This window comes from Argopecten irradians, chromosome 11 (genome assembly GCF_041381155.1).
Source record: "Argopecten irradians isolate NY chromosome 11, Ai_NY, whole genome shotgun sequence".
Classification (NCBI taxonomy): domain Eukaryota; kingdom Metazoa; phylum Mollusca; class Bivalvia; order Pectinida; family Pectinidae; genus Argopecten; species Argopecten irradians.
The window spans coordinates 22,689,457-22,704,324 of record NC_091144.1 but is presented as its reverse complement, the minus strand read 5'-3'; the positions used below and the strand labels follow the sequence as shown (position 1 = coordinate 22,704,324).

Below are 14,868 nucleotides of genomic sequence, written 5' to 3'. Positions count from 1 at the left end.
GCACAAACGATCAATTCAGTAAGATTATTTTCGTAAATGAAACAGAAAGTAGAACTAAATTAGTCAAAATTGATTTTGCTGATTTTTGAGGAAATCTTATTTCATATCATATACTAAAGTGATATTGTTATCAATGTTATCAAGAGAAAATAACCAATGCATCCTAAAATCATCTTACCGGAAATACAAGCACCTGTCAAACGCTATCCAAGATGGACGCTTCCATGGACGAGGTAAACAGAATAGTTTATACATATGTCGTTAAATATATTTCAGTGGTGTACATACTTTATATATTTTATGACTGTTAAATTCGTTTACTACATCGGAGCTTTGGGAACAATTGATGTAATCCGAAGGATTCTGTTTTTGATATTGGCCATATACTTCCGAGTCTACAACTGCATGCAATATCCGGCTATACCGTAATAATGTACAAAATGTACAAAGTTATAGGAAACTTGTCAAAGGTCAAGAGTGAGCAGTATTTGATCACTTATGTCTTCATATGTGCTGTTTAGTTAATGAACTTTTGCCATCAAAATATTGTTTGTGTAACATTTAGGCTTATAACATTGTTACAAATCTTAGTAATGGACCTCCAACCACTAGTAGGATACTCAATGGATTGAGCTACTCGGTCACTGATCGAATCTAGAGCATTCTTCCTTTGAGATCCCTTTTTGTGAAGACCTCGATCATCACACAACCCAGATATGTGTATATGTATCTCTGCTAGAGAGAACTTCTCTTTTAATAGCTTGATTGGTTTAGCGTCAGACTAGTAACCCAGAGGTCCCGAGTTCGATCCCTGGCAGAGGCAGTGATTAAATTCAAATCATAAATTTAGCACCCTGTTACATATATATCCCCTCATTGTCAAGTACATTTTAAACAAAAAGTGTCGGGTTTAGGTACCAAGTATAATTGTAAGATGAGTGTAAAAATACATGACAGGTTTGAACCTGGAACCTCTGAACACTAGCAAGATGTTCTACCAAATGAGCTTCAGGTCATGATTGCAAACTAAGAAGTAACATTATATCTGGATCAGTTGAAAAAAGGTCTTGAATGGATAAAGTGTGTGAAAACTAGCTTGTAAAAATTAAAGAACTAAACTAGATATATATCGGGGTCGTTATATATTTATCACAATGAAATGCAAGAGGATAAGAGATATGTATACATGTCTTTCTAACCTAATTTGATGACACCTCTGTTGACAGTTGCTGAAGATTCGTGTTTATGATGTAAATGAACACATTGTTTGTTCGCTGTGTGGCGGCTACTTTATTGATGCTACGACCACGACTGAGTGTCTTCATACCTGTAAGTACAATAAAACCTCTGTATAAAGATCACCTGCTCAGTAAGATTTACCTGTAAAGCCTTTAGTGGTTGTGTTAGAAGTGGGGATATACAGCTAAATTATCAGGGCAATCTTGTGGGCATTATGTTAGAAGTGGGGATATACGGCTAAATTATCAGGGCAATCTTGTGGGCATTATGTTAGAAGTGGGGATATACGGCTAAATTATCAGGGCAATCTTGTGGGCATTATGTTAGAAGTGGGGATATACAGCTAAATTATCAGGGCAATCTTGTGGGCATTATGTTAGAAGTGGAGATATACGGATAAATTATCAGGGCAATCTTGCGGGCATTATGTTAGAAGTGGGGATATACGACTAAATTATCAGGGCAATCTTGTGGGCATTATGTTAGAAGTGGGGATATACAGCTAAATTATCAGGGCAATCTCGTGGGCATTATGTTAGAAGTGGAGATATACAGATAAATTATCAGGGCAATCTTGTGGGCATTATGTTAGAAGTGGGGATATACGGCTAAATTATCAGGGCAATCTTGTGGGCATTATGTTAGAAGTGGGGATATACGGCTAAATTATCAGGGCAATCTTGTGGGCATTATGTTAGAAGTGGGGATATACGGCTAAATTATCAGGGCAATCTTGTGGGCATTATGTTAGAAGTGGGGATATACGGCTAAATTATCAGGGCAATCTTGTGGGCATTATGTTAGAAGTGGGGATATACGGCTAAATTATCAGGGCAATCTTGTGGGCATTATGTTAGAAGTGGGGATATATGGCTAAATTATCAGGGCAATCTTGTGGGCATTATGTATTTGGCCTAATGGTTGTGTAAAATTGTGGAGGTGTAAGACAGATTTATCAACTTAAAAAAGGGAATTTTAGCTTTGTTCTATAAGGCTGTTGTAGGATCAATTTGAACCAAGGAATATGATACATGTCTGAACTTACTGTAGCTTTCTCTATTTTTGTTATGCAAGTGATTGTCCATTGATTATGGTGTTATACCTTTTGTTTCTTGATAGTTTGCAAAAGTTGTATTGTTAAATACCTCCAAACAAGTAAGAGCTGTCCACAATGTGGAAACAAAGTCCATGAATCCCAGCCACTGATCCACCTACGGGCTGACCGCACCATGCAAGACATAGTCTACAAACTAGTTCCAAACTTGTTTGAAAGTAAGTACCTCAGTTAGACCTGCCTTAGCTACCATCTCTGTATAAAGATCACTTGCTTAATATGACAACCATTTTGAATTCCAAAATTGCCAATTTTAACAAGTGTACGGAAACCATTTAGCTATTTTTCTATTGTACCGTGACTTATCTTTATAAATAGGTTTGACAGTATACAGTGCTATTCTTGGACCCAGTTTCTTCAATTTTCAAATAGTTAAGGAAATCTTTACTTAAACATTTCATTATATATTAGAAGACAATGCCTCTTTAACTTTATGATGTTTTATATGGAGATTTTGAAGTTAAGGATTTTCCTCAAATTTTGGAGTGTTGGTGAAATTGACCCATGTGCATTATAGACCTTTTACAAACAAATATTTTCACCAGTTAAGATTTTATCAAAATACAAGTTATATCTTCATCAATGTTTTATTTACTAGATGAAGAAAAAAGGAGAGAAGATTTCTACAAATCCAGAGGATTTGCAAAGCAAAAGAAAGGTAGGACCTTAGAAATAGAAAAAAAGATGTTTTCATTTGAATTATTCTATGGAAGTGTTCTCCATATTCTGACTTTAATTGATGCTCAAATGTTCATTATTTTGCAAATCCACATCAAACATTTATTGTTAGGGCATTAATTATATTCTTCAAAGAAAGTTCATTACTATTGATATGATTTTTGAAGAGAAATATGAAAATTAATCAAGTCAATTTAATAAATGTGATCCAAGTAAATCACTAAATAACAAATAACCATAACAAAAACAATTTGTTTAAAATTATTTACCTGGGAAAACAACCATATACATGTACTTAGTACTGATGCATTATGGTATTACCATCATATGGATTCTCTTTCATTGCAGATTTTTTCCATGGTTTGTTATAAATCATTTAACACCTTTAGATCAGCCATTTGTGGTTTATTTACATTATTTGGCTTTCATTTGTGACCAATTGTTTTTGACAGGAATTGTTGTGGAAAAGAAGGCCGCTCCAAAACTGTCTTGTATCCTGAACAACCCCAATGCACATCAATATAAATATGACGAGCAGATTGGACTTTGTCTGGAGAGATACAGGTAATCAAATGAAATAAAGTAATTCACCACAAAAATCTTCAATTCTCAGTTTGATTGAAAACATAAATTATTAGGCATGAAAACATGAAGTTGCTACAAAAACAGCTGTGTAAAGTTTAATATTAATAATGTACAATGCACATTCTGTATATCACACCATAACGTATAACATGTTAATTATCCCCCGCCCAACGAAGTTGGCGGGGGATATACAAAAGGGTTCCGTCCGTCCGTCTATTTGCCTTTTGCTATTTTTAGGTTTTCATTTTTTGCACTTTTTCCGTTACCATGGAAACATTGCTGAAAATATCATGGTAAATGGTAAATGTTACTTTGCAAAACTCCACCCATCTTTGTGTATATAGTCTAATATAAATGTCAAGGCTGTATACCTGATTCAACAATTGCAGCCCTGCTCTACTTGAATTATACTCCATCTTTCTTTAGCTCAACTTCCTTTTTCCTGTTTTTTTTCATACACATAAGTCTTCACAATCAAACTTACTTCAGCTTTGTTATCTCCATTGGCAGGGGATCTGAATGACTATGTCCTTGTTTGTTTTAGTGATTGCCTTTTTTTGTAGTATTCAGTCTGTTCAGGTGAATGAGGAAGTGTTTGATCTGAAAGTCCTGGAGAAGAAGTTTATTAGGTGCTCTATACGTGTACTTATTGCTCATTTGAAGAGGATCATTACCAAAAAACTCAACATTCCTCCAGGGGTTGAGGTAAGGATTCAAACAAACACAAAAGCATTGTTTTTAAGTTAAGTCTCTGTCATCTTAATGTCCCCAATCACAGTCAGGGTCATTTAAGGATGTGCCTGGTTTAGGAGGTCAAGGAAAGCCAGAATATCCAGGGAAAAAGCATCAACCCACAGTCAGTACTGGGCAACTCTCCATGTGGGTTTTGAACTATCTTGCAACATGTTTAGATGTCATGGTAGAATGTCTGGAATTAATGGAAACCAACTTGATTTGCAACAGACAGTGAAGACTTTGCCATAAAATATTTTAGTTAGGACTCAAAAAAATAATTGTCTTTGTACTTAGATCAAGCCTTTAATAATTAAATTTGAAATAAAATGACATTGTAAAATATGAAAGTAACACTTTTGAAAACAAAAAGAATAAAATATAAAGTTTCGCAAAATTTCCAATTTCAAGGACAATGTGCTTTTTGATATTTCGGTAAAGTGACAAGGCGCTATGGTGCCACCAGGATTTTTTTTCCTGGATTATACCGAATACAGCCATGGTAACATCTGTTTAGCCCGGATAACATCTGTACAGCTATGATAACATCTGTACAGCTATGATAAAATCTGTACAGCCATGGTAACATCTGTACAGCCATGGTAACATCTGTACAGCCATGGTAACATCTGTACAGCCATGGTAACATCTGTACAGCCATGGTAACATCTGTACAGCCATGGTAACATCTGTACAGCCATGGTTACATCTGTACAGCCATGGTAACATCTGTACAGCCATGGTAACATCTGTACAGCCATGGTAACATCTGTACAGCCATGGTAACATATGTACAGCCATTGTAACATCTGTACAGCCATGTTAAAATCTGTACAGCCATGGTTACATCTGTACAGCCATGTAACATCTGTACAGCCATGGTTACATCTGTACAGCCATGGTAACCTCTGTACAGCCATGGTAACATCTGTACAGCCATGGTAACATCTGTACAGCCATGATCAAATCGTTACAGCCATGGTAACATCTGTACAGCCATGTTGATATCTGTATAGCCATGGTAACATCGGTACAGCCATGGTAACATCTGTACAGCCATGGTAACATCTGTACAGCCATGTTGATATCTGTATAGCCATGGTAACATCGGTACAGCCATGGTAACATCTGTACAGCCATGTTAAAATCTGTACAGCCATGGTAACATCTGTACAGCCATGGTAACATCTGTACAGCCATGGTAACATCTGTACAGCCATGTAAATATCTGTACAGCCATGGTAACATCTGTACAGCCATGGTAACATCTGTACAGCCATGGTAACATCTGTACAGCCATGGTAACATCTGTACAGCCATGGTAACATCTGTACAGCCATGTTAACATCTGTACAGCCATGGTAACATCTGTACAGCCATGGTAACATCTGTACAGCCATGGTAACATCTGTACAGCCATGGTAACATCTGTACAGCCATGGTAACATCTGTACAGCCATGGTAACATCTGTACAGCCATGGTAACATCTGTACAGCCATGGTAACATCTGTACAGCCATGGTAACATCTGTACAGCCATGGTAACATCTGTACAGCCATGGTAACATCTGTACAGCCATGTTAAAATCTGTACAGCCATGGTAACATCTGTACAGCCATGGTAACATCTGTACAGCCATGTTAAAATCTGTACAGCCATGGTAACATCTGTACAGCCATGGTAACATCTGTACAGCCATGGTAACATCTGTACAGCCATGGTAACATCGTTACAGCCATGGTAACATCTGTACAGCCATGTTGATATCTGTATAGCCATGGTAACATCGGTACAGCCATGGTAACATCTGTACAGCCATGGTAACATCTGTACAGCCATGAAAACATCTGTACAGCCATGGTAACATCTGTACAGCCATGTTAAAATCTGTACAGCCATGGTAACATCTGTACAGCCATGGTAACATCTGTACAGCCATGGTAACATCTGTACAGCCATGTTAAAATCTGTACAGCCATGGTAACATCTGTACAGCCATGGTAACATCTGTACAGCCATGGTAACATCTGTACAGCCATGGTAACATCTGTACAGCCATGGTAACATCTGTACAGCCATGGTAACATCTGTACAGCCATGGTAACATCTGTACATCCATGTTAAAATCTGTACAGCCATGGTAACATCTGTACAGCCATGGTAACATCTGTACAGCCATGGTAACATCTGTACAGCCATGGTAACATCTGTACAGCCATGGTAACATCTGTACAGCCATGGTAACATCTGTACAGCCATGGTAACATCTGTACAGCCATGGTAACATCGTACAGCCATGGTACATCTAGCCATGGTAACATCTGTACAGCCATGGTAACATCTGTACAGCCATGAAAATATCTGTGCAGCCATGGTAACATCTGTACATCCATGTTAAAATCTGTACAGCCATGGTTACATCTGTACAGCCATGGTAACATCTGTACAGCCATGGTAACATCTGTACAGCCATGAAAACATCTGTGCAGCCATGGTAACATCTGTACAGCCATGTTGATATCTGTACAGCCATGGTAACATCTGTACAGCCATGGTAACATCTGTACAGCCATGGTAACATCTGTACAGCCATGAAAACATCTGTGCAGCCATGGTAACATCTGTACAGCCATGGTAACATCTGTACAGCCATGGTAACATCTGTACAGCCATGAAAACATCTGTACAGCCATGGTAACATCTGTACAGCCATGAAAACATCTGTGCAGCCATGGTAACATCTGTACAGCCATGGTAACATCTGTACAGCCATGGTAACATCTGTACAGCCATGAAAACATCTGTGCAGCCATGGTAACATCTGTACAGCCATGGTAACATCTGTACAGCCATGGTAACATCTGTACAGCCATGAAAACATCTGTGCAGCCATGGTAACATCTGTACATCCATGTTAAAATCTGTACAGCCATGGTAACATCTGTACAGCCATGGTAACATCTGTACAGCCATGGTAACATCTGTACAGCCATGGTAACATCTGTACAGCCATGGTAACATCTGTACAGCCATGGTAACATCTGTACAGCCATGAAAACATCTGTACAGCCATGGTAACATCTGTACATCCATGTTAAAATCTGTACAGCCATGGTAACATCTGTACAGCCATGGTAACATCTGTACAGCCATGGTAACATCTGTACAGCCATGGTAACATCTGTACATCCATGTTAAAATCTGTACAGCCATGGTAACATCTGTACAGCCATGGTAACATCTGTACAGCCATGGTAACATCTGTACAGCCATGGTAACATCTGTACAGCCATGAAAACATCTGTGCAGCCATGGTAACATCTGTCCATCCATGTTTAAATCTGTACAGCCATGGTAACAATGCTGGCAATCGTTGTTTTAGGTGGAGATGATGTGTGATAATGATGAGTTACTGGATGAAATGTCTATGAAACAAGTCAACCTTGTGTACTGGAGTCCTCGGGTTTGTATTTTTAGTTCTTTAAACCTCATACAGCTGGTTTTTTTTTGTTTATTGTTCTCTTTTTACATGATGTATATATAAAATAAAATAATAAAAATTGTACTTTATATTCATGCATGCAGTTTTATATTTGCTTGAAATCATTTCAATCTTGTACCAGTAGGTATAAATATATATGTACATTGTATGTTGCTGGTTAAGAACAATTAGGACAAGGGACTAATTCATATATCATGTGATACCTGATAGTGTTTGTGTGGGATTATTGTTCTATTGGTGATGGAATGATGCTTAAAGATGATAATGCCATTTCAGCAGGAAGATTACAAAGAGTTACGTTCCATCACCACTGGCGATACTAGTGCCACACAAATGTTATCTGGTATCACAGAGTACATGAATTAGTCTCATTTATCCACTTTAATTAAAAGGTTTGATTTTGAGAGAAAGAATTGAATGGAAAAACTTATGCTCAAAGTATTTCTAGAATAAATGGTAATTAATTTCATGAGTATAATTACAAGAGTTTTTTTTTTTTTTTTTTTTTTAATATTTACATAATCCAGAATATATGCTGTAGATTTATTATTGTTGATAAAAAAGGAATCAAGGAATTTATCCATCAACGTTTTTTTCTATTTTTTGTTAGGGCTCCCCAATGATCCTGTATTATCGCCTGAGGGAACCTGGATGAGAAAATTGGCATTGTAAAATCAGGAGTTGTTTCCCCTTAAATAGTATTTCTAAGTGTTTGTTACAGATTTTAAATTTAGACTAACAAATTATCTAACTTTACATTATTAAAATTCTTTTATATTTTATTAGCTTTTATTTAAACTTTAAAAAATTGAATTATTATATGTTCTTTTTAGCATGTATTTTTTAGGTATTAACTGCCGATGATAAGTTCAAACATACTTCAAAAAAGATATACAGTTATAATTAAAAGCCAAGATATTACACATCATCAATTACGTACATGTGTGCCAAAGCATCATTGTATATCATTTGGTCAAAACTCATATCATTAGACATCTTTTGAAAAAAAAATGTAATACTGTACATGTATTTGTTTGGTGAAAGCTATTTTATTCTTGTAATTGTGTTTTCTCTTTCAACTGCAAGGATTTATAAGTGAGAAGGATTCGTAACTGTCTCTTTACATTACTAAACATCACGCGAGAGGCCTATGAACCGGGAATAAAAACCATTTTCTCAACAAATACTTGTCTTATCGGGTCAAACAAAACACAGATGTAAAGTTTATTAAATTTCACAACGTTTATTACATGCTTTAAGAACGGAATATCTAGAGGATATGTCTTAAATTTGCTTTAAAAAAATAGACGGTTCATGAAATGACGGCCCTCTTTAGAAAGTAAGACTGTAACCCTCGCACCCGCATGCTACATCAAAGGCTGCGCCGGCGGATATCAAAGGAAAATCAATCGTCGCCCAACGTCACGGTCAGTGCCCAAACACAAAAGCTCCTGCCTTGTATTTCCCCAAAACCCAGTGTGACTTATCCTTCTCATATACGTCCTTGCAACTGTCACTAAGTCTGAATAAAATACTTAGTACACAATCTATTACTTTGATTATATTGTCTTAAGAATCAAGTTATTCCTTTTTGTTGTTTAATTTCTGATGTATTTCTAATTTCTGATGTATTTTTCATGGCGGTGCTGTTATTTAATCTCTTTGAGATTTTCTGTGTTTTTAAAAGTAGCATTTAAGAAATATGTCTGCAGCGTTAACTAACTTTTTAGGATGTCTTTTCTGTTGTGATTTACTTAAATTTTTGGGGGCCGCGGTGGCCGAGTGGTTAAGATGTCCCGACATATTACCACAAGCCCTCCACCTCTGGGAAGCGGGTTCGAATCCCATGTGGGGCAGTTGCCAGGTACTGACCGTTGGCCGGTGGTTTTTCTCCGGGTACTCCGGCTTTCCTCCACCAACAAACCTGGCACGTCCTTACATGACCCTGGCTGTTAATTATAGGACATAAAAATAAACAAACAAACAAACTTAAATTTTATTGAAGAACTTTTTTGCTTCATTAAAGGGACATATCTTTGTCTGACATATCAGAAAAATATTGAAATTCTTAATGTAAAATTAATAGGTTATACAGGTTGAAATACTTATCTATTGCTTATTACAGAGTTTTCTGCCCTTGTGGGTTGGTATTGATTGTGTCGTCATGTCTTTTCTAGCGTAATGTCATGAAATTCACTCACAAAATAATGACATCACAATGGATACCTACCAGCAAGGGAAGTAACTCTCTAAAATGCAATGATGGAATAAAAGAATCATTCAATACTAAAGCAACCTGTATGGGAAATGGATGTTAAGCTTTAGCTTAACAAATTTTGCGGGTTCTCACAGTTTGAGAAAAATATATATTTCCCATTTAGTTTGATTTTGGGTTACCTTAAAACTTTTACAAACGAAGGATGTCTCTTATTTGAATACCTGTTTTATTTATATGTATGACATTGGATAATGGCATAGAAAGCTGGAACTTTTTGTTATGAGATCAAAAGGACTTTAGATTAAGGTTATCCAAGTATAACTTTATCAAAGTCAAACTCATGTTATGTATAACTTTGTTTACTTTTGAAGTATTTTGTTCATCCTGACCAGATGTAAGCGCAACTTGAATATTGTAAATAATCTCATTTTCGAGGCAACTTAATTTTGCTAACAGCTTTTTCATAACCATCTTGTTTTGTAATTTTTTGTTTTAAACGCTTTTTTATACTTCTAGTTGAATCTTTGCTTGAAGCAGATTCATTTTCGAAAAAAAATCTGAAATTTAATCGCAATTGCACATGTCAAAACAGTACTCTGAAAATTACATGAAGTGTTACCCTTATCCTATTGACTTTTAAGTTAACAAGTTTTAACTGTAAATGTAAATATACCTGTATATGACTGTTTTAGGGCTACAAGTGATATATAAAATGCATTGTTAGTTTCATACATATGACATATATAGATCTTTGCCTATGATAAGAATATGTATATACATGCTATATAATGATACCCTTTATTTTATGTTATTCTACTGAATATCTGGTTATTGATGCGGCTCAAAATTTTGTTAAACTACGAGAAAATTAAATTTTCCAAGTTTTCACAATCTTCATTTTAGGATCTATATGAGTCTCTCATTTTGAAATATTTTGTGGAGCCTTTTTTATCGATGTCTTGCAAAATTTCCAAAATATCCTCCCCACATAAATAACCAGCTATCTACAGTATGTGATATGTGATTCAGTTGATGTGTAGATTTTACAGGATAAAGAAGACTGATATATTTTTATACCTTGTCCAGTTAGTTATATGTGCAATTTAAAAAAATATGTACATTATTTACATTACTTAAAACACTTTTTTTTAAAAGTCATATAGGAAATGTGTATTAAAATTTTATTGTATTTGTAGATTTTTATGATGTAAAGATGATGAAAAATGAGTGGTGAGCCATTTATTTATTTTCAACTATGATTTTTTGCTCATTTTGTGCAAAGAGGAGCTTATGCGGTAATATTTGAATTTCAGGCTCAAAAACATCCTGTGTGGAAGGAAAGCAGTGTTTATAAATATAACTTCCACAACCCGGGGGGTTAAGACAATATAAAGGTTAAATAGAATTCAAACCTTTTAAATCTAATTTGCTAGTTACTACTGCAATACCTCAAGTAAAAGGATCATAGATTTCTGTGACCTATTTTTTGGCCTGCATGAAAGAGACAATTTCCTCTATTAGTTCACAGAGATAAGGAAGCTGTACAAAAACTTAATGAATACAAAATATGTACACTAGTAATCAAGTAATACATCTGTTAGAAATTCATCAGAAATTAATTTATTTGTAACAGAGTTCAGGACTTTATATGCCTTCACCAGGGATCGAACTAAGCACCTCTGGATTACTAGCCTTATGGTCATCTGATCAAGCTAAAAAGAAATTCTCTCTAGCAGAGATATATCGCAGCTAACACAGTTACATAATGATAATTAACTTTTCTTGCATTGGTCGTAAAGGATATGTGAATCTAGCAGTTACTAGGAGTCTTACAACTAGACAGCGCTTTTTGATACAGAAGGGTTGAATAGTGTATCAAGAAAGTAATTATCCTCAATTAAGTTGTCTGCTCTGTATAATTTATCTATGAATTAGTCCACCAATAAGTCTTCAGTTTCACAAACACAGAGTCAATAAGTCTTCAGTTTCACAAACACAGTACAGTATTTGTGGTATGTTAAACATGGTTATCAATGCAATTGATGTATACACTACAAAGTATACTAGCTCCGTACGCACGTCATGAGTACGACCATGCAATCACAACAGATTGAACTACAATATAAAAGAACACACAATTCTTACTTCATTCCAGAAATATATAACTCAGACATTACACACTGTACAATTACAATAATCGGATCACATGTATACAATACATGTTTATCCGTATATATTTCATATTTTAAAAATATCTAAATTATAATAATCACATTCAAACCATTTTCATACTGGGAGAATAGAATAATGTATTAACCAAGATAAAGAACAAATAATAGAACAACCGAAAAGCAAGACTTACCCAAATTAATGAATTTCTCGACCGATCAAACCAAACGTCCAACCAAGCACAGGGACGAAATTCAAATATCCCGAAATACAAAAAGATATATATCAAATACGTTAAACTGACCACACTGACCAATCAAACAACTTCGTAAATGTCCGTAACAGTCACATGTCCTGTCCGTCATAAAAGTCCGTCAGTGAACACTACTAACGGGTACACAAACATATACGTACATACACATATAGACAAACGCAGCGCTCGCGAATATATACGATATATTACGCACGCGAGTAAAACACGGCACGGCATAGATACATATTACTATTACTATTCACTGCAAATTATATATTTGCAAATATTGAAACACCTTTCAAATACACTTTTATACCATTTTTATTTATTACATAAATCCACATAAAATATGACCCTACTACAAATACACAATCTAAATTGTCTTCTAACCAATCACTATCATTGGGGATAAATGGTTAACGAGGTTAATATTCTGTCTTTGCATATTACAGAGTAAGCTCCCTTGTGGGTAGGTATCAATTGATACATCATTATTTTGTGAGCACAATTTGCGTCGTTTTCTCCGAAAAGTATGACGTTACACTCGTAAACACATGACGTAGTCACGTAACAATCGATACCTACCCGCAATGGCAGATAACTCTGTAATATGCAATTACAGAATAAGGTATTCTTAAGGCAGACATTGTTTAATCAGAATGTTATTTACATATTGTTTTGTACTGTTATGTTTTGTAAACATTAATGTATACCTGTTATAAGTAGCTATTGTTTATTATCATAAAATATTTCTTCAAGTGTTCTTGTTTGGTATTTTTTTCATAAAACCCTCAACTGCAAGGCAAACATGCCTTGTCTACATCATGCTCAGGAACCATGAATTGTGATTCTTTATAGAGTAAATGTAGATGCTCAAGTTAATGACATTTGAATTTAAATGACGACCTCAGAGTTCTGCATAAGAATGTATCTTCTCATTCAATTTCATTCTATTTTGTTGGAATAAATTTTGTGTTATTACCAAATTTGTCAAGTTACTCGAATGACACGTTTCAAAGATTTATATCTTTTCAGAATTACTGTAAACCCATAATAAATTCAAAATAATAAATTACTGCAAGTTCTTTACAAATTTAGTGTTACCACAAAACCAACCTGGATTTATTTAGATAAAGGCCCACATCGCTCACCTGCTACTGAACGAATAAAGCTCAAGGTCATTCCAAAGATTTTAACTGCTGTGAACTTGAATGAAGGTCAAGGTCATTCACTTGAACAAACTTTGAATCACTCATCCAAGCCTGATCTAGGTTGGCCAAATATAAGGTTTTTAGGCCTCTTTATATTTTTAGCCCTCCATCATCAGATGGTGGGCTATTCAAATCGACCTGCGTCCGTCCGTGGTCCGTCGTCCGTCCATATGTCTGTCGTCCGTCCGTAAACAATGCTTGTTTTGTTCATCACTATTTCTTGAGAAGGCTACTGATGGGATTTTGTTCAAACTTCACATGGTTGTGCCATACAGATTTTGAGGGTCCCTACTTGGTCCCTTGGTCCCTATATTTTGAGGCTGTGCCATACAGATTTTGATAGTTAAGGTTTGATATCCCTTTTTCTCAAAAAGTGCTGAAGGGATCTTTCTCTAATTTAATATATGTGTTCCCCTAGCGCCCTTGTTGTGCATATTGCATTTTTGGACCAATCGGTGAACAAGATGGCCGCCAGGCAGCCATCTTGGATTTTGATAGTTAAAGTTTGTTATGGCTATTTCTCAGATAGTACTGAAGAGATCTGTCTCATATGTCATATGTAGGTTCCCCTAGGGACCTAATTGTGCATATTGCAATTTGGGACCGATCGGTCAACAAGATGGCCGCCAGGCATCCATCTTGGATTTTGTTATCGCTATTTCTCAGAAAGTACAGAAGGGATCCGTCTCAAAATTCATATGTAGGTTCCCCTAGGGCCCTAGTTGTGCATATTGTGATTTGGGACCGATCGGTCAACAAAATTGCTGCCAGGCAGCCATCTTGGATTTTATATTCAAAGTTTGTTATCGCTATTTCTCAGAAAGTATTGAATGGATCTTTCCTCAAATTTCACATGTAGGTTAAATTCCCCTAGGACCCTAGTTGTGCATATTGTGATTTGGGACCGATTGATTAACAAGATGGCCGCCAAGGAGTCATCTTGGATTTGAAAGTTGAAGTTTGTTACCGCTATTTCTCAAAAGGTACTGAAGCGATCTGTCTCAAATTTTATATGTAGTATGTTTGAAAAAGTTTAAAAAGTAGAGAAAAGATCGTTCTTTCCTTTGTCAGATATAGATCATTCTTTGGTGGGCGCCAAGATCCCTCTGGGATCTCTTGTTTAAGAAGTTGTTCGATGTGAAAAGTGGACCAGAAAGATAGGCTAT

At 35.8% G+C, this 14,868-nt stretch overlaps 1 protein-coding gene across 1 annotated transcript; it reads left to right on the top strand.

Moving 5' to 3' along the window:
- The first annotated feature begins 81 nt into the window (after nt 1-81).
- LOC138335033 (polycomb group RING finger protein 1-like) lies at nt 82-12,031 on the top strand. Its single transcript, XM_069283932.1, has 8 exons — nt 82-233; nt 1,227-1,329; nt 2,359-2,511; nt 2,952-3,011; nt 3,484-3,595; nt 4,180-4,321; nt 7,732-7,812; nt 8,462-12,031. The coding sequence occupies exons 1-8, from the start codon at nt 213-215 to the stop codon at nt 8,504-8,506; spliced, it is 717 nt and encodes a 238-aa protein (XP_069140033.1). The 5' UTR covers nt 82-212; the 3' UTR covers nt 8,507-12,031.
- The last annotated feature ends 2,837 nt before the right edge of the window (nt 12,032-14,868 follow it).

What these genes read in the sequence shown, in the direction of transcription:
- LOC138335033 (XM_069283932.1), top strand. Translation starts at nt 213, where the DNA reads ATGGACGCTTCCATGGACGAG. An exon ending in TGGACGCTTCCATGGACGAG is followed by an intron (nt 234 to 1,226) that starts GTAAACAGAATA and finishes CTCTGTTGACAG; the next exon opens with TTGCTGAAGATTCGTGTTTA. An exon ending in AGTTCCAAACTTGTTTGAAA is followed by an intron (nt 2,512 to 2,951) that starts GTAAGTACCTCA and finishes TTTATTTACTAG; the next exon opens with ATGAAGAAAAAAGGAGAGAA.